The sequence below is a fragment of the Tursiops truncatus genome, chromosome 8 (assembly GCF_011762595.2).
Source record: "Tursiops truncatus isolate mTurTru1 chromosome 8, mTurTru1.mat.Y, whole genome shotgun sequence".
Classification (NCBI taxonomy): Eukaryota; Metazoa; Chordata; class Mammalia; order Artiodactyla; family Delphinidae; genus Tursiops; species Tursiops truncatus.
Window position 1 is genome coordinate 12,689,898 of NC_047041.1, and position 24,465 is coordinate 12,714,362.

General features: G+C 41.5%; 2 protein-coding genes across 9 annotated transcripts in view; both read right to left on the reverse strand.

Annotated features, from left to right (window-relative positions):
* The window catches only part of ARHGEF12 (Rho guanine nucleotide exchange factor 12), a 144,324-nt gene extending 133,086 nt beyond the window's left edge, over positions 1-11,238 (reverse strand). For all 6 annotated transcript variants that reach the window (XM_033861898.2, XM_019941753.3, XM_019941754.3 and 3 more), the window contains exon 1: positions 10,221-11,238. In XM_033861898.2, coding sequence (XP_033717789.1) covers positions 10,221-10,252 — 32 coding nt within the window. In that variant the 5' untranslated portion in view covers positions 10,253-11,238. The remainder of the gene's footprint in view (positions 1-10,220) is intronic.
* A 2,589-nt stretch (positions 11,239-13,827) lies between these two features.
* On the reverse strand, positions 13,828-24,339 carry TLCD5 (TLC domain containing 5). Of its 3 annotated transcripts, XM_073808086.1 has the most exons (3): positions 21,159-24,339; positions 18,895-19,094; positions 13,828-17,134 (listed from the first exon to the last, which is right to left on the reverse strand). In XM_073808086.1, exons 2-3 carry the CDS (start codon positions 19,091-19,093, stop codon positions 16,596-16,598), a joined length of 738 nt encoding a protein of 245 aa, XP_073664187.1. In that variant the 5' UTR covers position 19,094; positions 21,159-24,339; the 3' UTR covers positions 13,828-16,595. The 3 variants fall into 3 exon arrangements, with proteins under 3 accessions (XP_073664187.1, XP_073664188.1, XP_004316929.1); XM_073808087.1 differs by lacking the exon at positions 18,895-19,094; XM_004316881.4 differs by having other exon boundaries at positions 18,895-24,339.
* Between the last annotated feature and the right edge of the window lie 126 nt (positions 24,340-24,465).

Sequence of the window (24,465 nt, forward strand, 5' to 3'; positions counted from 1 at the left end):
TCCCCAAATTACACAATAAACAAATGCAACTAAAACGCAACCAAAGTGCAAGTATATTATTCTGACAAAGGTACTAACAAACTATTATCTCTGAAAATGAATGTTTTTCAATCATGATACAACAGAAAAATAATATGAACAAAAGGCAAATCAAAGAGTTATTCTCCATGGGAAAAAAACTGCTTCTTATTATTTTTATTAAAAATAGACTGTATTGCCCCAAAGCCAGAATCAATCCAATGCCAAGAAAAAATCAAATTTAAATAAAATTTTATGTGCAAATCAATGATAGCCAATTTTCTACTTCAGTCACTACATGGATTCTGAAATGAGATTAACAATATAACTTAATTAAAGAAAATGAAAACTACTTGGATACCTAGAAAGACCACTTTAATCTAAGTATTTCTATGCACAGTGAAAGAAGCCAGTTAAGAAAACATAATTAGATAACACTATACTAAAATAAACTATTTTCTTCATGTTATATACAATAATTTATTCACTAGCCTGAATAAATCCTCTTTGATCACCTCATTGTCACCTGCCAATCTACAAACTGAAGAAGGGATTATATCTGTTTTAATTTGATTCCCACTGTTACATAACACCCCCTCCCCAAAGAATGTCGTGTGAAACTTATGATTCTAGATCCATAATATAATGTCTATTACTCCCATAACCATAGAAATGATAAGTAAACTTACTGTATTACACTATATGCTAGTAAAATCTATGAAGTCTTGAGTCAAAATGGAGGCTTTAAAAAGGCCCTCAGATGAACTAACCTAAGCAGTTGAAAGTGACTTTAATTATTTCTAAACTAAAATTAGACAGATTCACTTCCATACTTTTTATATCATCTTAGGGATCTCCTTAAAGATTTGATAGAACCTTTCTCTGCACAGCAAACAGCAGAGGTGAATACAGAATTTTTATAAATGATTCTGATGTTTGTCTCCAGAGTAAATAACATCACTGACTGGGAACTCCCAGAAGACTTAGAGCCATTAAGGGCTGGGATTCCTTTCAGTTGGCATCATTCCAACAGAGGCTCAGTGAGAAATGGAACCTCCTGCAAATCAAATCTGTTGCAATGTTATTTTTTCCAGAGGTTAATTACCTGCTTATACCACACACACACACACACACACACACACACACACACACACGCACGCACTAAAGTAGAGAAAAGGAGGAATTGGAAAAATAGATGACATTCTGCTGTAAGCCTCCTCCAGAAACACTCAAAATGAAATCAAAACAACCTTCTGGCTGTCAAATCCTAGACATACTTCATGAACCTCCTTTCCTACTTGACACCTGTCAGTCCACAGTACCATTACCTCCAACTAAATAGTAAGAATTTACTAAAAGAAGTTACACTTTCATATTTTATCTTTCAGAGATACTCAGTGAAATATTTATGGGTGAAATTATGATATCCAGCAACTGCTTCAAAATAATCCAGTGGAGAAGCAGGGAAAGGAAACAGATGAACCAAGATTGTCCATACACCGAATGTTATTGATGAGAACATGGAGGTTTATCATACTATTCTCTGTACTTTTGTATATGTTTGAAATATTCCATAAAAAAAAACTTTCACATTTAACAAGCATTTATTGATCACCTCCAGGGGTAGACTATATTATTGCTCCTAATAATTCACTCTCCCATTTCCTTCCTTAAGAGGATTATACAGCCTCACCCATTATCATTTGACTTGCAATGCCACCTGTGGGAGGCGTATACATCCGTGGCCCACTGACAATGAGCGTGACCATATGACTGCTTTGGCCAAGGACATGTAAGTGATGTAATGTACACCTTGATTGAGTAGAAGTTTTAAAAGCCATTGTATGTTTGCATGAGCAGTTTTCCTGCTCTTTCCCTCTGCCACAGTAATAACATATTGGGTTCCAAAAATGCTTCAACCAATCCACAGCTGACAAGATGCAATGTAAGCAAGGAGTAAACCAGTAAGCCACGGATATTTGAAGGTGTTGCTATGGTAGCACAACCTAGCAAAAGCTGATAGATACACCTACTACAGGCTAGGTACAAAGAATATTAAAATATTATAAGAATGTTTAGGAAAGTAGACACACACAAAAATGAACTATAGTTATCTTTGAGGGGAGAGTCTGAGAACCAGAGGGTGTATACGGATAGGGCTAAGATCAGAGGGAGACTTTATATAGTATTATATCATATTATCTATCACTTGAATTTTCATGCGTGTGTACGTGTGTTTGTGCGTGTGTGTGTGTGTGTGTGTGTGTGTGACCTGTATGTGTGACCTGAATAACGTCATAAGGACAGCTGGATAATTTGGGCGATTTTTTTTTCTTCCTTATGCTTTTTAGCATTAAAAGGGAATAAAAATATAATAAAGCAGATAATAATTGATTAAAAATGAATAAGAACTATCCTCCTACCCTTAAGGAACTCGAAAATTAGTTGCAATTTAGCTTTAAAGAAAACTTCTTTCCATAAAACATTCATTGTTAATTCTTTAAAGTGGCAAAGGCTAACTGGGAAAACAACGTTTTTAAAAATTAGGAGTATAACACATGCAATTCTATCAGTTTGCTCATCCTAAGGTTTCAGCAAAGCAAATATAGGGTTTTGTATATGGGTGGTGCAGCTACCGATCTCAAAGGAAATCCTCTCAATTACATTATTTTAGTATGCCAATTAAGCTGCTGAAGAAGCTCGCTCTAGGTGTTAAGTTTTGTGAATAAGCCTTAACCACAGACAAGCCTTAACTATAGACAAGGTATCTACTCCACTAAGTTAACCCATGTAGGGTAAAATTATTTTAAAAAGAAAAGGAAAAAATTCTAACCATGACTCTTGTGGTGATTAAACAACACTTGAATGGTTACAGAAGTCTCAAGGCCAATAAACTAATGCTTTACTACATGACTATGTTTTTACTTAAATTTGAGCAATAACCTGCAAATATGATTAGGGACATGTCCACACTTTTCATCTTAGGATCTCAAAGCACTTTACAAACATTAATTTAACCCTCATATCGCCTGAGAGTTAAGTATTATACAACATTATAACCATCTATCCTGCCACTAAAAAATATTTAAATACCCCTTCAGCAGTACTTGCCCTGAGGAGGTCTTGCCCAAACAGCCAATAAGACAGGAAGTAAGCTGACAGTGCATGGCATGTGCTACCAACAATCTCTGAAAAGATCAGACCCTTACCCACAAGAACCACTTCCCCTGAGTAAACCACAAGAGACTGTACAGGACAACCACAACAGATCAGCTTGTGTCTGGAACACAGGCAGAGTTTCCCATCTAAAATCTATGGAAGGATATGTCTAAGCACCTTCACAAGGTATATGTATTTAAGTATATAAGTATATTTGGGGGACTTGTTACTCTTCTGGACAAGACATAGCCACCTTCTGCCTTGTATGATCAATTTCACATATAATTTATTCAGATGCTGAGAAGTCTCCAGTTTTTCAACAACAGAATAATCTACATTTTCTGAATCCACAGAAGACCTGCAAAATCCTCCTTAAGCTCAAGTGTGTGAACCTAAGATCACCATTTAAATGTAATATTTAACCAAAACTGTAGTCTCAGAGCAATACCTTTAAATGCCTACAATAGGCAACAAAAGACAAAGCAGTGTGACAAGTGGCTAAGAGTAAACATTAACTAAACCAGGTTTTCTTACATATTTCCAATTTCTTCATGAATTGTTACTCACAGTCCCACGACAAGAAATCTACTTTTTCACTGCCATTATTAGATTTGCTTCTCTCTCAACACTGGGAAGCCACCCAGGCCTATCATGTGACTGTGATCTCAAAAACCAGGATTCAGCACTTGAATTAGTAAGAGATCCTGTTTTGGTATGAATCTAAACTGTCAGCTGCATTGGTGCATGTTAATTTAGTATGGAAAATTTAGTATATTTCTCCTTTTACTTAAAGTCAGTAATGCATTCTTATGCAATTTAGGCAAGGCCTCTGACCTTTGGCACCATCATGAATTACCTCTGCAAAATCAAAGAGCTGAAAATTATTCTTGGTACTAGCTTCATAGGTTTGTCTTGGAGTTAGAAACTCTCTTATAAACTTCTTTCTTATAAGGCTATCTTGGTACTCTAGATATCCTAAGTAGAGAAAGTAAAATGCCCTAGATCTGGCCTGTTTCCAAAATTCTAAAGTTTGAGGAAACAAAATCACTAGCAAAACACAAAAGAACAAAGACATCTATTTAAATAATTTTAAACTAAGTATCAACGATAAAGGTCTACTAATACAACATTCAAAAGCTTTATAATCTTACATCTATATATCTTATAATAATTTAAGTACCCACTTTTCCCTTCTGTTACTTATCATTAATAACAATTCTTGTAAATACAGTAAGAAACTAAAACATTATTTCAACATTAATAACAGTATATCTTACTCAAAAAATAGTGCTAAGCATTGAAAGTCTATTTCTTTTCACCAATATGTAGAAATAACAAGAAAAAATAAAGTAAAACAACACACGCACAAACAATGGAAAAAATGACACACAATTTAAGATAAGACTGAAAAACCACCGCAAAAAAAAAAAAGAAAGGAATAACAACTTACAGATGTATCTCACCATATGGTAACAGAGATTTTACTTTAAAGCTACAATCACATCTCTTCACTTACTTCTAAGTTCAGAGATGTTTCACCTTCATTTCTGATTAATTTTCAACCAAGGATGGCTTATCATTTGCTACACTTTTGACACATAACTGATAACACTGGTTACATTAGGGGCACTCATATTGGAAAGAATCACTTCGTAAACAAGGCTTTTATAACATGAGTAATTGCTTAATTAGTCGATTTGCTAATTATGCTGTTTATATAAACCTGTTTGGTTTTTTTTTTTTGATGGTGACATCTCCCGCATCCATTCTAAAAACTATCTAAAGTAAAACTGAGTTAAAATGATCTTGAGAATCTCTTTACTCATAATTTTGGGCTATGCCTGCAGAAAACTGAAGACCCCTGTATTACAGTAAAACTAAACTGGAACTTGATGTTCTAGCATATGGGTAAACATAAAATACAGAATATCATACTTTGCAGTAGGACAGCGCCAAAAGAAAAAAAATCACTTTGCACTAGAAGAGCAGTTGGAGAAAAGTTAACAGAATATTAAGAGGAACAGGTTAATTTTAGACACGAATCAACAGAACATACAACTTGGCTAAGCAAAGAATAAGGGTGGGGGAAGGAAAGGGTGGTGGATAACCGTCTGAACCATTCACAGTCACATAAACATAAAATGGGAGGAGATCATTATTTAGCCTGGTAGAGCAAGTATATACAAGTAACAGGACAACTTAAAAGAAAAGTCTGTGCTAAAGATCAGGAAAAACTTCCTGACTACAAGATCTATCAGATTGTTGTTCAGTCTCCTGAGGAAGTGACGAGAGCTTTATCCTCTAGAGATACTTAAAATTAGAATGGATAAGGTACTAGAAAGCATCCTGTAACAGAAAAATCCAACTCTGATTTAGTCAGCTTGGAAAGTTACAAGAGAAGTAGAACAGAAAAAATACACATAGAAAGACAGTAATTTAAAGTGAAAAGTGGGGGACTCGAGAGCCAGAAAATCTAGGTCATAATCCAGTTTTATAATCTTGACCTAAGTGCTACGAGTTGCCTAAAGTGTAAGTGATGACCTGCCTCACGCTGAGCTGAAGAACTACACTACTATTGGATATCATTACATACATCAGGGTATTTCACACAAAAGGAAACAAAATATTTATAATTTTGCTGATTTTAAAACTTCAGTTCAAATACCACTATTCTGAAGACCCTTAATTATTAAAAGGAAAAGGAGCATGTCTTCAAATGAAGCTTTAAAACATCATCCAAACCAAGTTTTAATGGTTGAGACTTAATGAAGTTAAGCTCCCTGTTTGTGAAAATGTGGCATGGTCAATTTCTAGGAGATAAGCAATTATATGATAAGAAACATTTTTAGTAACTTTGTTAGACAACCATGATGTAAAAGCGCTTCTCCAATTACCTCTGGAAAACCATTAATATATTCTGCTGCTTCTATAACCCGTATCAGTATGGTAGGCAATTCATACCCATTTCTAGACAGCTTTCAGAAAAGGCAATCACATTTTGTTTACTCAAAGATTTTCCAACTGTTTTCCCTAGAATCACAATGCTCCACAGAAAAATATGTAAAATCCATCATTTATGGGTTTCATCAATGTATGCCTCAAATATCATTTCCTAAATTGAAATTTTAAAAAAGTCGTACATGTTAACTCAATGTCATATGCTACATTTTAACAACTGGAAGCCACTAATGTGTTAAGTGGTATTACCAGGTTAACATATTTTTGTAATGATTCAAATAAAGCTTCTCTTGTCATCTCACTGAATACATATGAACATCTTATAAATGTGCCATTTATCTGTAAGACTATAGCGCTGTACTTTTAAAAAAATTTACTTCGGACTGTACATGTTGACTCATGTAAAAGTGTACAAGTGAATGTACTACTGCATACCTGTATGAATCAGGATTTTAAACTGAACAACTAGAAGAAAAGACAACATAAAATTGAATACGAAGCTAGCACTGTGATCCTGGTCCCCACTTTCAATTTGGTATTTACCAAATGACTGATTTTGTAAGTGAATGTGACAAATAATCTCACCTTGCAGATGACTCAAGCAGCCTTGAAGATAGCACACATACAGAATTTTGTTTTGTTTTGTTTTTTAACCAAAAGCATTCTTATATGGCAGTGTTGGCAGAAAAAGTATCATGAATGAAAACGCTAATTACTGGGTAAATGCATATAAAGCCACAGGTTTCCGGACTCACTTTAAAAACTTGCTTCAAAAAAAAACAAAAAACACAAAGAACAAAAAATCTGCTTCAGTTAAACGAGCTTAAAGCTGACCTTACAGTTTTTTTTAAAAAAAAAAAAAAAGCCAATATATTTAAAACCTTTGTTTATCTATAAAGCAAAAACAACAAAATCCACAAGTCCTAGACAAAAGTTCATTTACTTCAACAAAGACCTTTATAACAAAATCCCACCTGTATTGTCCCTGAAAACTCATTGTTCTAGAAGATAGCCTGAAATAATTTACTCAGTCCATTGAAAAAGCATTCTCTCCTCGTATCCCTCAGAAGAAATTCCAATTGCCACACAACCCCTAAACTCTCAGGGAGACACAAGCATCTAGGAGGATCAGAAACAATTAGGATATATTTTAGGACTGAATGCAGCAATCAATATAAACCGAACAGCAGCAATCAGATATTTCTACCACTTTTAAAGTGCTGGTTCTAAAAATTGAAAAACATAGTCTCCAGGTCTCAAAGAAGTTACAGAGCAAGACACTGGATGGTATTCAAAAGCTGGTTAGATTTTTTTTTTTTTTAACAGTTCAGATACACTACATAAAAACAGTAGCTACCGTGAACACACAGTTTGAGTTTTAAATTGATAACTACGCCTTTAAAAGGGGGGCTGGAGAGCCTGAGGAGTAGAGGATGAAGAGGAAAAAAATGGTAGTAAACAAATGTGTTAATTTAACTGCAAAATAATAACAGGATATAACAGAGTTCTGAGTATCCAAAGTAACCAATCAGAGCCTAAACATAGCTGAATTCCATCCCAGCCCCAGCACGTCCCTAACACAAGAATAAAACCCTTCTTATCTTGTTCAGCCATGTGTCGCCTGCCACAAACTGCAAAACAGAACAACGCCCAAAACCAGCTAGTCTGATTTCAACTGAGGACAGACAGACTCTGTAGTCAGAAGCACCACAATGAAAGAACTCTAACTCACACAGCTGGCCTGGTGGGTCAGCACACTCTACAAAACAAAGCCACACCACATACAGTACTTCAAACTTGAAAGGACCTTTAAAAAGGCACTGTTAATTTGCCAACAGCTCTAGAATCAGCAAAATATACCTACAGGTCACTGGAGTCAGACAATGAGAAAAGAGGATGAGGTAGGTAAGGCTGAGAAGAAGCCAGGAACTATTCTATACTCATAACTTTATTAAGGCATCCTGGCACAGAAATAACACTAAACCAGTACTTCCAGATTTCACCCCTACCTATGTTCAAATCAGGGACAACTACTCTCCTAAGAGCCAATGGATGCTTGATATTTACAGAATAAGATACGTTCAAAGAAAAAGCAATGGTCACATAAGAATAAATCTTGTGTGTGGGGGGGGAACTAGTAGTAAATTCCAAAGAAACACAAATCTATACTGTCTCAGCAATGCACATTAAATTAGGTGGCTTTTAAAGTCTTTCTTCTTTTAAAGAATATGTGAAATCAGGCAGCACCTGAACTCATCCAAGAATATTAATACCCAAACCAATTTGCAGATTCATCTTAGAATATTCATCTCGTAATCCTTTGTGCCTAGCACAGTGCCTGGCAAAAAACAGGCATTAATTAATTTCATGCTTATTGTACATTTTTATCTCATCTAAGTTACAGAAAATACAAATCCCAAGATTTTATTTCCAAGATAATGGAAAGAGGAAGAAAATCTCTGAGAAGCAAAGAAGAAGAAACGTCATTACTTGGGGGCTTTTAGGTGATTTTCATGCGGAATGAGCTAGTGACCCTAGGTTCTGTTTCTACAAAATTAAACACCCCTACTATTGCAATGAAAACTACCAACACCACATTAGTTCCTAATAAGACTTGTCTGCAGGGTCAACAGAGAAGGCAAGAATTGAATGAACAAGGAAAACAATTAACCCACACACCCATGAAAGTGATTTCTCAGAGGCAAAAAACACCCTGAAAGGAAAAGGAATGGGAATAACTAGAAGAAATCAAGATAAGCATTGTTGCTACTCGTATTAAATGTACTCTGAGAAGCTGAAAATTAAACACAGAAAAAAAAATACACAAACAAAGAATAAATAGTTTAAATATTTAATGGAATCTCTTAGGTGAACATTCACGTGATACTGAAAAGCATCAACAGGAACAGGAAATTCTGTTTCTGGAGTAGCTGTTATGGTATGACAATGGAATTTGGCCCTTTTAAAATCAACAAATGAGTCTTACAATTGGGTGAAACTCTCTTATTAGGAAATTCAACTACTTTCTGCTGGAGTACTATTGTTGTACTTCTCATCAAAGTGCTTTCTTTGGGCCCTTACTTCAGTTATTTGATCTTTTTTTTTTTTTAATGATGCAATAGTTTGAAGGTTGACCAAAAAAACAAAAAAGCTGACTGAAACTTGGGACCTGGATACAAAGTCATAATTAAACTGATAAATAAAATGTAGTAAAGGAATATGCTTTTATCACTTAACCTAATATTCCAAAGAATAACTCTTAAGAGTAAGGGAACTCCACTGAAACCACAAATGGTTTAGCTCAATTCACCAACCACCACCAAGCAACACAGTTAAGTACTATAAAGGACTCACCCAACTCAACAAATCCACCTGCCAGCTTCTACTACATAATTCGCTTAGGCTTTACACCCCTTAAATGCAAATGTTTCTGGAATATGAAATCCTAAAAATGCAATAATTAAGATCAAGCCCCATGATGTTCCTGAGCCCTTTTTCAGTTCCTTGATACTGTTCCCACCAGGAACCTGTGATTTACTAGTACTTCCAACATTCTGGAAAACTATTAGATAATAAACACTGTGCAAGTCAATGCTTCAAGGGCATCAAATTCATAAATCATGCGGCAGTCTCAGAGTGAAGTTCACAAACAGAAAGTCCTAAAATGCAACAGGCTCTAGAGAACTACAGGACAGGAGTAAAACTGATGATGCACCAATACCCCAGCCGACATCGGGCACTGACTGACCTTCACCCAAAATGACCTTCCTCTCTCTGGTTCCAAGATCAGTACAGAATCCTAATGCACACTAAGGGCAGAAAAACACAATCGTGGCTTTACCTACCCCTCCTCCGAGAATCTGGAGAAAAGTTTCTCTCCAGAAAAAACAAAACAAAACTACGTTTCCAAATTCAATCAACCGGGTAACTTGGCAGCAACCCCAGACTAATTGGAGAGCTCGGAAATAACCCTCTGTCCGCTGCCTGTCAACTTCACTCGGCAAAGGCAATCAGCAATCACTGACCCTCCTGCTAGGTCGGGCCCCATCCTGGGAGGCTAAGCGCAGGGGGAGCTTCATACCAACCTGTCGGTGATAGTAGACTGTGTGCCACTCATTGGGGCCCTTGGCGAGAGGTCCTCCTTTTATCCAACTTGCATTTTACAGTAACACCTCCACCCCACCCCCAGCGCTCTGGGATCAGGCCCGACTCCGTAGGGGACACAAGAGTCCAACTCAAAACTCCATTCAGTCATCTAGAACGTCCGACTGGAAGTGGTCAAGGAAAGGGGATGTGGGTGGGAGTGAGGCAAGTTATCTCCCAAATCAAGCCGAGCAAGTCCGCCAGCAGGCGAGTTCTAGAGCTAAGGAGCGATCCTCCTCGGGAAGGCACCGGAGAAAACTTTGTCACGGAGAGAAGTCGGCGAGCCTCGGGGAAGGCGGCCCGGGAGTCCCTCCGGGGCCGGGGTGGGATCGGCTCGGGGCTGGATGTCGGCTCCTCCTCGCGGCCTTGGGGGCCTGAAAGTCTCCGCGCCGGGCCGGGCCCGCTGGGCTCCGCTGTCTATCTGGGGCTGCCGGCCGCTCTTGGCCGCAGTCTCGGCCGCGTCTCGGGCCGCCCCGCGCCAGGCGCGCGCGGCTCCATGGCCCCGGACCGGGGGACACCGCTCGTTCTCCTCGCCGCCCCCACCAGGCTCCGGGCGCCGGGACAAGCGCGGGTGCCGGGCAAGGGGGGGTCCCGCAGCCGGAGGTGACAGGAACCTGGTCTCTCAGCGCCGCGGGCTGCTACTCATCCCTCGGAGGCCCGGGCTCTTCCGCGGTCTGCACAGGCGGCGGCAGCGGCTCGTCCCCGACGCGCCGGTAGGCGACGGTTCCCGCGAGGGGCGGGAGGTTCCCGTCCGACCCGGCCTGGAAGCACCAGCGCCGGAGGCCGGCGGCGACTCGGAGCGCAGGGCCGGCTCGCCGGGTTCTGGGGCCCTCGCGGGAGCGCGCGCGGCAAGCAGAGGAGGCCGCCAGCGGTGGGGGCCGCGCGACAATCGCAGGCGCGCGCACGGGTTCCGGTTCCGGTTCTGACTTCCCGGCCCCGGCCGCATCCAGCGCGAGCTCTCTCTTCCCCTCCCCCGTCCACTTTTTTGGCCTCCTCCCCTCTGACTTCGGGAAGCCGTCTCACCCGGGATCCCTCCGCGGCGCGCCGAGCCGCCCCCGCCGCCCGCGCGACCCGCGCTCGCTGTCCCGCGTACCGCCCTCCGCTCGCCGACCGCGGATGTGCGCCGCCCCCGCGCGGACGCCTCCGCCGCAGTCTTGTTGGAGGGAGCGAAAAAGTAGTTCTGCGGGGCGGAGGGAGGTGGGTTCCGTCTGGCTCTGGGAGTTCCACCCGCCAACCCACCGTTGTCCCCAGGTCCCCGGGAATGCCGGAGATCTGTACTTTGGAGTGTAGTTTGCACCAACTCGGCTTTCGCCTGAGACCGCCAAAGAGCACGCCCCCAATCCCAAGGAGTTGTGGATAAGAGGCTTTTTGGAAATTACCCACCCCCTTGTCCTCGAAACTTGTATTCTTTAAGGGAGCATACTTGTTTTCCTTTTCCGATAACACGCACATACTGCTTTTGGCCGATGGAAGCGAACTCAGATCCGGGTTGCCGGACTCCACTCCTCTCTTGTGAAACAAACCCCAGCAAAGAGAGGTTTTGGCCTTGGCCGCTCACCTGGGGCACCTGCTGGCCGCATCCCAGGGCAGGGGCCGCCGCACACCAGTTTTCGCTGCACGCACAGGGTTAGAGGATGGAGGTGTATAGGGCTGGGGAACTGGAGCCAGGATTTCTTCGTATAATGTTGCTTTTAGGCTGCTTCTGCCTTGGCAAAATGATATGTATTATTTGCCAAATTGAGCAAGCATGGTGCTTTCCACAGCGAGTTAACAAGCTTGTTGTGGAAAGAAATGGGAGCAGAAAATAAAATATATTTATCCAGTAAATAGCATTACAGTTCTCTTTGAAGAGTTCCCCAATAATATTTTTTTTCCTGCTGGGTAGATAGATTTAGATAACCGTCCAGTTTTGATTGCATAATTCAGGATTACAGCGATTCAAGTACCATGTATAATGTATTTCTTCAATTCCGCCTGCAAACATCTGAAGTGGCTGTCTCTTTATCCAACTATTTTCAGACTTTTGAGTTCAAACCTGTATTGATGGGTAAGGGTCTTTAGCCTCTTTGTGGAAATCAAGTGGCAAAGCAAATCTAACAAACAGTGGACGTGGAGAGGGGAAACAATTACTTCTTAACAATGCTGTTTCTAAAAGTCAATCCGCAACAGTGCATAAAAGGATCATTATCCCTGAATAGATGCATGAGCTAAGGCTGACGTTAGAACGGGTAAAAAAAAGAAAAAGATAAACAGAGGCCAAAGATGACTCTTTATTGCTTGATTTTTTTTTTTTTAAGTTCAGCGCACAGCCAGCTAATTTTGTAATGTTTATTTTGGGAAAGAATAGAAGCAGATTAGGGTTCCAAGCCACTTTCCTAATGATCCAACCAGGACACATTGCCACCTGCTGGTGTACCCTAGCATGATAATTCTATCTTGAAAACTCATAATTGCACATTTTCTATATGTAACTGGAAAGAGCTCCATCAATCTACAAAAAATGACCAAAATGCAAACCTTATCCCCAAACGTTTGTCTTTCTTAGACATACTAAATATCTTTTTGGCCCTATTCTAATAATTTTATAGTGTGGGTATCAAATTAATTGGACCCAATGACTCATCAAATCATGCATTTTAAAAATGAGTTCCCCTCTTCTCTTCAAGAATGCCTCACTACACGAACTTCAGGAATAAAACAAACTGGGAAAGTTTCCTAATTCACCTTCTCTTCCTTGCATACAAAACCTCTTGGCAGGCTGCTTTCAAGATCTTTCCAAACTTAAACAGACCCAAAGTTCTAGCTGTGAGCAAAGAGGGCATTTGCTGTGGGAAAGCTTCAGAAGATGGTAAGCAAAGGATTTAATTAAGTCAGTCGTTATTCACTCCAGAGCTATTTTTTTTAATGATGAAAATCTCTATATTCAGGCACAAAGCTCTAATGGTAAAAAATGTCCCTGAAAGCCTCTTTACAGCCGTTGATAGCTCTAGACTGTTTTAAGTCTGTGTATAGAATACCTTCAGAAGAGTCACACCAATTTAAGCAGAACACACGCCCCAGGGACATTAGTCCTTTACCTAGAAAAATGACATTGGTGACACCATCCACTGTGCATGCTCTTTGAGAACGTTTTCCAATGGGGGGTAATTCTAAACTACATCCTCATGCCTTCATCCATTCTTTCAACCTGCTTATTGAGCACCTACTATGTGTCTAACACTGTTCCAGGCATGGGAAGCAGAGTCCGAGGACAGCCGAAGGGCCTGTCTTTGTGGACCCAACTGGACATCATCATTCTCAAGGCAACTGCTCAAACAGGTGGCAAAATAAGAAAGAAATTAAGTTCTTCCTCCTTCTTTTGGCAAACTGTTTTCTATATGTAGATTGTTGCCTCAAAAAGTAAGCAGTATGAGGAATGGTGGATGATAAGAACAGCTACGAAGTATTTTACCGATAAGTATAAATATGGGTCAACGTTTCTGCAGGCCAAAAGCCTTTTTTTTTTTAAAGCTTCTGGCAGAACCAGAACAAAGACATAAAGCCAGACTCTGGGTTGATAAAAAGTTGTTTATTTTTATAAAATTTAGTACAAATCTCACTGAAATATAAATCCTTCTTGGGCAGTGTTAATGACTATTACATAGTAATCTAAATGCAAATGAGTAATGAGTACTCCATGTGTCCAACCACACCACATGTTAATGAGCCCTTCATGTACCTCTCATGTACAGACTCAGCATCTTAACTGCTGAGTCACCTTCATTTCACATTTTTCTCTCAGCAAGTTTCCTTCAGAGTTTTCAGCTACAACAGCAAGAAAAGCTGAAATGAGGGATTCTCCTTCCCTTATCACTAGATAGGTTTCTCGAAATTCAAGAAACCTAAGTACGTTCCCCTAAAAGAGCAAGGTCTGCAATCCCTTCACTTCTGAGGTGGAAGGAGAGAAGAATGGTACCAGATTAAGTCTATTCATTTGTCTGGTGTGGGACAGCTTGCACTGTGCCAAAACTCAAGAGACGGCTTTTTCCTTTTCTTTTTTTTTTTTCTTTTGTGCCAAGCCACTCTTTTTTTTTTTTTTTTTCTAACTAGGCTTTTGCTAAAATCAGCATTCCCCAGCATCCTACTTGGACCACAATTTTGTTGGAAAGAAGCTAACCAGCATTTCAGGGATATTGATCATAGAAAAAAAGAGATGGAGATGCTACTGTCAGATTATTCTCATGTCCAGCAAATCTCCTTAACCTGAAGACAGTCATTTTAAAAGACCCACGGTTAACATGCCCTTAAAGCCGCTTTTCTCAGAGCAATGATGACCTCATGCAGTTCCAACCACTTGGTCATACCTAGACAATGACGTCCATCTTCAAGACCACTCATTAGGCTAGGATTACCATTGAATGGGCTGATACTTCCTACTCACGTCCAGCCTTGACTTCAACATCCCCATACCCTCGCTCATCAGCTGAGCTACTCGCTCACCACTGGTCTCAACAACGCAATCAAATGAATAAATAAACAACAAACAAACAAATAAAACTTCCCTTTTTTCCCATAAAAGCCCTACATTAAAGACCTGCATTAATAAAACGCCACCTAATGCCTCTGTGAAATTCACAACGGGGTATTTCCTTAATTGACAATGGGGTTTAAACTGAAGCAGAGTAAACAAGTGACCTGCCCAAATGATCTGGCAGGTGAGTAGCCAAACTAGTTCAAAGAAACAAGAATTCTCGGTTCCTAAGCCCTTCTTCTACACTTACGTTCTTGCTTTTCCTAGCTGAGAGACTACTGATTAAGAAATATTTTTTCTTTCCAACACGGGCCTTGCCATGATATATTATCCAGAGAGAGTGGCACCTTTTCCAGAGAAAAAGTAGTAACAGGAGGAACAGGTAATGTATCTGAAATGGAGAAAAACAAATAGGCTCATCACCCTGAGGCCAGGACATTTGGTCTTTGGTTCTGGTTTGCAGTATGTATAGCAGAGCTGAAACCTGAACTGGCATCTCAAGCCCAGTGGAATCCACATGGTAAATCCCTATGGAATTCAGTCACAGCCTCTCATGCCTAGGAGATTAATGCACAAAAGCCCTGAGAACTGGCAGAGTTTTCCTGGTAGGGCAGAACTGGTACAACAGGGCCCGGTAAATCTGCCCACACCTCATTCATCTCTCATCCAAAGCTCTAGCTCTATGGTTTTTGTGCAGAAAAGAGTTAATATAGTAGGCCTGGAAAGGGCTGTTTGCAAGGTTGGCCCTTGGCTGACATCTGAAGACTTCGATTTCATTGGGAAGGTTCCCACATGAACTGATGAGACTGGCTCACTGGCTCTAAACTGTTTCTACAAACAATGTGGTTCACCGTGAAAACCTCCTTTCCTTCTGGGAGTCAGGAAAAGACTGCCTACATGACCAGCCCCCCATTAAAACCTTGGGTATTTAGCCTCTAACAAGCTTCCTTCTAGACATTTCACACATATTGCGAACAAATCGTTGCTAGGGGAATTAAGCACATCCTGCATGATCCCACCGGGAGAGGGCTCTGGAAGCTTGGGCCTGGTTTCCCCTGTACTCTGCTCCAGGTGCCTTTTCCCTTGGCTGATCTTTTGTTGTATCCTGTTGCTGTAATAAATCAAAGCTCTAAGTGCAACTGCGTGCACTGCACCCAGCCTGAGGGTGATCTTGGGACCCCCCAAGTACAGGGAGTCCTTTATGGTATATACCAAGTATATGGTATAGGGAGGCTCAGTAAGTAGCCCCACCCCCACCGTCACGGTTTCACCCACATCCTTCTCTCATCCTTCTGTCGCCCCATTCAATTTCCTCATCCAATGCTCAGAATGCCAAAGGCACGTATCTTCCTGAAAGTTCCTCACTTTATAGTAAATGAGGTGCATTTCTTTAAGCTGCTACACAGAAAGTAGGAAGAAGTATTTGTTGAAGGAGTCACTTCTCAAAGGAATAAGGAAGAAACAGCACTCATGCTTTTTGAGTTCCTTTCTAGGCTGTCTGATCACCAAGCCTCCCAGAGACAAAGGAGCCAGGGTCACCACAACTTAAAAGGAAGGCAGCATGCTCACCTCACAGTTCTGACTTACAACTACTGCTGGTAGTCTCACTTTCTACAACTGCACAGCTGCAGAAGTTAGTGTTTTAATACTGCGATGTGTCCCGCTCCAAGACTGACCAAACGGATGGATAAATTTAGCCCTTTTTAGAAACCTAAGCTCGTCATAAGCAGGATTCTGTAACAGCCATATCTCCAACCTGGTTCCCGTGGCTGACTTAACCCAATCCATTGTCTGGAGCAAGCCTTGGCTAGTGCGTCTTGAGAAGTCCATTGTGTTTTACCTGCCGCTCCTCACTCCGCCTGCTTCTCCAGGTGTGGTACTTCTTGCTGCTTTTCCTCCATGCAAAACGCCAGATGCTAACCATGAAACACCAAGACACAGCATACATCGCAACTCCCCCGACCTTCACAAACCACTTGGGCTTGGGTGAGACCATTTCACAGAAGAGGAGGTGAGCTCCTACGCCAATCCTCACTCCAGTGAACAGAGCTGCAAAGAGGAAATCCACCACGTCTCCAGTGAAACTATGGTAATGGCCTGTTTCACGAAGAAACCAGCGCATCTGTAGCAAGGGATTGGTAATCTCGCTTCCAAAGAGGACTGCATTGACCTCTGTGCCTGACTCTCCAAGCACCAGGGCCATGATGATGCCCAAGATACTCAGTGTGTGGTGAGCCAGCATCAGGGCCCCCTCAGACTGGAAGTAGATGCACCAGCCCAAGTCGAAGATGAAGTAGCCCAAGGTGAAACACAGAACGTGCACTTGGAGAGGTGTATTGGGTGAGCCTGAAATAAACCAAGACAGAAGCAAATTGAGTGGCTGGGAATCGTGCTACCTTACGCAGAGATCCTGGGTTGCTCTTTCTCAAACTTTTCTGTATCACTGAAAACAATTGCAGGCATGTGCTTTTTAAAGGGAACCAAAAAATAAAAAACCAAAACACTAAAATCTAAAACTTTGGTCTTTATCAAACCAATGTTACAGGGCCCAGGAAATGCTGTTCTGAAGCACCAGATCTCAATGAGTGATTTAAGCACCAGCAATTATCTCAGCATCCTCTCTGTGTAGCAGCATAAAATCCAGTTATTTTGTTCTTTCAATTAAAATCCTACACAGTCTCTTTCTTGTCTTTTTTTTTAACCAGCTAAAGCTCTGTTTCTAGACTCTTTTAGTTATTCTCTCCCACTAGCAGCAGATGCTAACTATTATATATAGAATGGACAAACAACAAGGTATAGCACAGGGAACTATATTCAACATCCTGTAATAAACCATAATGGAAAAGTTATTCTGTCCCAAATGTCAGATTAATTTCTTAGCTTAATGGGTTAGATTATTGGACATTGGTGGCCCTAACTCGTCTTGAAAGTGGACTCTGGAGAGAACCCCAAAAGTTAGTATGTTCCCATGTCCAAGAACATAGCGTGCAAGGACCTGACATGTTTTGAATCCATTAAGAGCCTTCATATAAAATATAAAGCTTAAGAGTTGCTTCCTATCAGTTTGACAGTTTGGGGGAAATTTCAGAAGCTCAATATGGGAATCTAAAGAAATTATAAAAAGAAAGAATCTAAGGAATTAAAAAAAATCATATTCTAGGGAACTTATGGACTGAACTATGTCCCTCCAAAATTCGTATGTTAAGCCCTAAACTCCAGTACCTCAAAATGTGAATATATTTGGAAATAGGGCCTTTGAAGAGGTAATTAAGTTAAAATAGGGATGTTAGGGTAGTGTTCTTATAAAACAAGGACATTAGGACTAGGATGTAGATAGGCACAAAGGAAAGACCATGTGAAGACACAGCAAGAAGGCAGCTCTGCACGCAAAGGAGCAAAGCCTCGGAAGAAATCAAACCCGCCAACACCTTGATCTTGAACCTCTAGCCTCCAGAATTGTGAGAAAATCAATCTCTGTTGTTTAAGCTACACAGTCTGTAGTATTTTGTTATAACAGCCCCAGCAAACTAATTCAAGGGGATATAGGTTTTGTATTCTAAGGGAGTAACACTTGTATCAGTACATCTAGCAGCTTAAAAATTAATATAGCTGCCCCCAAATAATGCGGCATTGGTTAAATAAAAGATAGTAAATGCATACAACACAATATTATATAACAACTGAAAAGGATAAGGAAGATCTATATATATAGACATGGAAAGATGATGTCCTTTGAATATACAATCAAGTAAAGATTGCAGGTTACCAAAAAGTATGTTTAATGCAGTCCCTTAGTGTCTGTTTGGGGCTGGTGGTAGATGTTGATATTAGCTTTATGATTTATACATTTTGGTCGATTAAATTGTGAAAAGCAATTAAGATTTGTTTTAAAAATAGAGAGTTATGAAAAGCAGAAACAATAGGTGACACATACAAATCAGCATTAACAATGAAGATGAATGGAGACTCCCAAAGCACATTATAATAGTAATTATTCTTCAATATTCTTCAGTATTATACAAATTCTGTGGAAAAGTCCCATCCTTCTAAGACTACCCCCAAATCATAAATTCCTAAGGGAAAACTCTCTAATGTCTCCCACCTACCTGGGTGGGTAAAAGGCCAAGGGCCATCAATGAAGCCAATATAAGCTGAGAGACCTATCGAGAGGACTCCGTGGGTGAACGTAACCAGCCGGCAGCTCCACTCATAGCTTCGGTGATTATTCAGGCGACAGAAAGAAATGTAGAGCGAGAGCCAGCCCCCCAGGCTGCACAGCGCCTGCAGACACAGAGCTAAGGCCATCCTACGATGAAAAGACCAAAACCAGAAAAACAAAGGATGCACCCTAAGAAAACAGCATTGGGTCATTTTGTGTATACGTCTTCATTTCTACTCTAAGACAGTACAAAAATATTGCCTTCCCGGAAACACTTTTTCCTTATCTACAGAGCCAAGAATCTTCTACTGAAGCGTGGCTGTATTTCTGATTGCGTGTTCCTTAGAGATAACTGGTCAAAACTGTAAACCGAAAAGCAGGAACTGCATTCTGAGTTAGCAGATGGTCTAATATGGTATATGTTGTTATGATGAGTAAATGTCAATAACCTCCCAGTGATGACTGACCTTGGACTACAATACACAAGTAATTTAATATGTGTATTAGATAATGTGTTCATATTTCAAAAATCTCAATAAGAAGCCCTCACGGAAAAACACCTCCGCCACTTGTGGTCTCTGCTAGAAGTCATATGACACGTGGCAGTTTAATGTGGTTTTAAGCTGATACTAAACTCAACTGAAGTCTGGGTTTGGATCATGGGTTTATCAGTCAAAATCAAAACTTGAGGTAAACCTAAAGACAGAACTAAACAAAGACCTAAATAGTTTGGAAGGGAAAAAACAATAAACTCCTAGTTCTATTCAGTTCTGAAATCCAACTCAAAGACTGACCAAGGGGGAAGCAGGAGTTTGAGGTACAAGTGGGGAGTTTTTGTTAAGATATAAAAATATCTTTAAGACAATTATTTAGTTAAAAATGAAACAATGTCAGAAAGCCACTGACTGAAATTTTTACCGGTGATAAATGTTTCAGGACAAGAATGAGTGTAATGGAGTCAATATAGTCAGACAGGACTAAAATCTGAAAATAGCCAAGATGTCCTTATTAATATTCATTAGCTCCTCTATTGAAAGTACAAATAAAAAAGTAAAAAACATTTCAGATATCTGTCTCATCTCAGCAGGAATTTTCTGCATGGCTACACTTATTGCTTAACCCTATTCTGACAAGTGAAATAGTGTCTGTGGACCAACACACTTCAATACACAAGCCACTCCCAAGAATGCTATCCAGAGAGGGCTTTATGAAGGTCAAGTGCTGTACAGCTTTCATCTGAAATCAGATTAGAAAACAGCAGTTGTCAGTCATTGACCTGAGTTCCAGTTCTGTCTCTGCCCCTAAATAGCCATAAGAGTGTGAGCACTCACTTTCACCTCCTGAGACTCAGTTTAAAAAAAAAAAAGAGAGAGAGAGAGAAGAAAGGAAAGAAAAAAGGATTGAAAATAACTCTATGATCCGGCCCAGTTCTGACAAGGAGTTCTGAGATAATTTCGTAAAACATCCAGGCCAATTTTCAGAGCAAGGGCCAGAGGTACAAAGGACCCAGAGTGAAAAGAACTGTCCTCTCTCACTTCCTTTTAAAGGCCAGGGTCACCGGCCAGTAATGCGGATCAGCTCATTTGGATATGCCGATTAGTATTTTTAGAGTCCTCTTCCCTCAATCCTAATTCCCTGGCAGAACAGAGGACACGGTAGCCCATTTACAAACAAATAAAAGAATGGACATTTATAAATGGCAGATACAACTCTGTGACCTTGGGAAAGTCACTCCATCTCCGCGTTTCGGCTTTTCACTTTTGGGTGAAAGAATGACAGGGTATTTAGATGGCCGATGGCCGTTCCAGCTCAGAATTCCAAGGCTCCTGTCCTTGCTCCTCCCGGTCCAGGGCCAGATTCGGGAGGAGGAGCGCTGGGCGGGCCCACCTGGCTCTGGGCCTCGGAGCAGGCGTGGCTGGAGCGAGCAGCAACCTCGGCGCCTGGCAGGCACCGCGAGCGCATCTCCCCCGGACGCGCCTACCTACAGTGTGGTCACGCCCGGCTTGGGCACACCTGAGCCGGACCGCTATGCCAGCATCCCACCCGGCGCCCGCGCCGGCGCCCAAAGCCAGAAGGAACCCCCTCCCCTCAGAGGCCAGGCCAGGCCATCTGCCCGCTTCCTTCCCCCGCAGCGGACCGCGCAGGCCGGGCCATCCACGTCCGGAGCCCATCCCGGCCGCGGGAACCGGGCGGTCCCCGCTGCGCAGTTACCTGGCCGAGCGCCCCGGGAAGCCTCGGGAACCCCGGCCCCGGGGCTCAGGGCCCGGATCCCGGGAGCAGGAAGCAGCGGAAAGAGGGAGAGAGGACGAGGCTCTGACGGCTGCAGAGGAGGAGTCGGTGGTCTGGGGGCACCTGCTGGCTGGGAGGACGGAGCGCACAGCCAGAGCTGGACCAGAGACTGTTCAGAAAGCGGGCGGGAGGGTCCTCCTTCTACGCGCAGGCCTGAGGGGGCGGGGCGTTGGTGGTGAGGGGTGATGATGACCTAGTGGTGACGTGAGACCTGCAGGCCGTTGCCCTTGCTTATGTGTTTGTTTGTTGTCTGTTTGGTAGAATAAATATCCATCCCCTCCCCCCACGATGGGACAGCCCATCCCATAACCAGTTGTAGAGCACCTACTAAGTGCTTGCACCCCTGCTAGGCACTGTGTGAGATGAAAGACATAGTCCCTGCCTTCACGCTTGAGTCTAAGTTGTGAAACAAGCACACAAATAACTAATTTCCAGGGAAGCGCTCAGGCCTGAAAATTAGAGTTACATATTCCTTCTCATGTCAACCCTGTCACCAACTTGGCAGTAGAGTATAAGGCTTGAGGGTAAACCTGGCTCCGTTACTGACTGTGTATTTTTGGACAAGTTACTTTTCTGTGCCTCCGTTTTCTCATTCATAGAATGGGGATAATAATAATAGCTGTCTCATAAAGTTATTGCAAGCATTCTACACACTTTTCATGTGGAAAGTGCTTACAGCAATGGCTGGTGCATGGAAGTCGTTATATGAATGTTAATTATTGTTGTTGTTACCTCACTTTGGGTTAATCCTCTCTCCTCTCTGGATCTGTTTTAATACCAGGGAAAGTAAGTTTGAAGAGATAACCAAACATAAGTGTGGAGATGCAAATGGGGTAAAAAGAGCATCTGAGTTGGTTGATCAGGACAGGCAAAGGTAGGATGCTGAGAGGCCCAGACATTCTTAAGAAGAGAAGACCTTGAGCAGAATTGTGAGCATTTAGGCCATGTCTGGGAAATAATAAATAGTCTTGTTTGGGTCATTTGTCTTGCCAGCCCTTTAAGAGTAAGGATCACACTCTTTTCATTTTTGTTTCCCTAGTACCTGGTACAGAGGCAGGCGCAATAAATGTTTGCTGGTTGAATGAATGGGCAATGAGCCTGGAAATGTATATTGGAAGCATACTGAAGCTCCTAAACCTTCATGACCATCTAGACCACTTGGGAAGTGTTTTCAAAATACCCTTTGTTCAGGCCGCACCTTGAAGGTTGTGCTTTAGTAGGCTTGGTGTGACGCCCAGGAATCTGTATCTTTGAAAATCTGCCCATAGATCTTCAGATGATTGGTCACATTTGGGGACCACTGATGTTTAAGGACCTTAAATGACTGATGCCAGCCTAAGATGCCAGGCTGAGGCATCTTATTATGCGGATAATAGGAAACCTATGATGATATTGGGCAAAGGGAATAATTTTACCATGCTCTCCAAGTCCTTGCTACTGAAAGTCTGGTCCAGGGACCAGCAAAATCTACATCACCTGAGAATTTGTTAAAAACACAAAATCTCAGACCCTAACCCCAGATCTACTGAATCAGAATCTGCATTTTAACAAAGTCCCCAATGATCTGTATGAACATTCAGGCAGTGGTTCTCAACCTTGACAGAACAATAGAATCACTTGAGGAGCTGTTTAAAATCCCAATTCCCTGGGCCACATCCCAGACAAAGTAAATCAGAATCTGTGTGAGTGTCAAATTTTTTTTTCAAGTTTCCCAGGTAATTCCATTGTGTAATCAAAGTTGAGAATCACTGCCATATAGAGACTCAATGAAAATCAGTATAAGACTAGTTGGAAAAGACCAGATAAGAGATAGTAATAGCCTGCAGGAAGAAAACAAGGAAAGATCCATTTCACTAAATGAACATATAGTATGCACATCTCAACTTTTTCCCCATTTGTTTTTGTTGCAGTGTTGTTTTTTTCTCCTAGTATCTGAATCTGGAATTACCGTCTTGCTGCCACCATTTCCCAGGAAAGAACAGAGTACACATTAAAGGCTTCAGGAGTCTAAAGACTGAGGGGATAAGGGAAGGTGCTAGTTCTTCCAGTGGAGCCTTTATTGGGCCTTTATCCTGGGGTGACTGGGATTCCAGGTTCAAGCTCCATTACTTGGGATTAAATTTTATTAATTCACATATCTTTGGCCACAACCCTTGTTCCACCAAATCATATGCTTGTCAACTGTGGTGTCCCCCAGGAAAGTTCTGGGCTGTTAGAGAGAGCAGAGGACAGGAAAGTCTCCACCAATTTATTTGAATAACAATAATATCATAATAATCAGGATAATAACAGATAACACTTATTAATGTATCAGGCATTGTTCCAAGAACTTTACATATATATATATTATATATATATAATATATATATTCATTCATTTAATTCTCACAACAACTCTACGAGATGGCTACTGTTGTTATCCCCATTTTACAGGTGAGAAACTGAGGCACAGAGCACTTGAGGAACTTGCTCAAGGTGACATGATTAATAGGAGGCAGATTTGGGTATGAACCCAGGCGATATGGCACTGGAGATCACGCTCTTAACCACCAAGATAGTCTGCCTCCACTACAGATGGTACTATATTTTTCTATATTCATAGCTCCTAACATCAGTGAAAGGCACTAGAAGTTGTTTAGAGGTTGAAAGAAAGCATTCAACTTTTAAAAACCTGAATTGCATATTATGTACTAGTCGCAGTGCTAGTCATGGGAATACAGAGAAAAAAACAGACTCAGCTACAAGGAGCTCCCCACAGTCTAGCACTAGAAGCAGGCGAGTCAGCAAAACCAGTCCATGAATGTAGCATGGGGATGCAGAATGCACAGGGAGAAGAGGCACTGAACCGGCAACCTGGGGCCTCAGGACAGGATTCCTAATTTGAGTCTACGACTAAACTCATTCTCTGAGTTGGACCAAAAGCCCTTAGTATTGGGCGCCCACAGCTGGGCCCACCAGTCTTGAGTCAACTAAAGATCGAAGTTTTGCAAGTGCAAAAAGCAGCGGCAACAATTCTTTTTCCCTTCCTTCCTCCTAAACAATGACTGGTTGTTGCCCTTTGATTCTCTTGTGCCTAATTAGATGCTGGAGAAGCTGACCAGGCTTCTGTTAAACTTGACTGGAATGATGAGTTTTACAGAATCTTGCAGACATGAAATGTGAATTGGTACCCACCTTCAGGTTTGACTCTGTTCAGCAACTGTCCAAGGCAATGGACAATGGAAGCTACG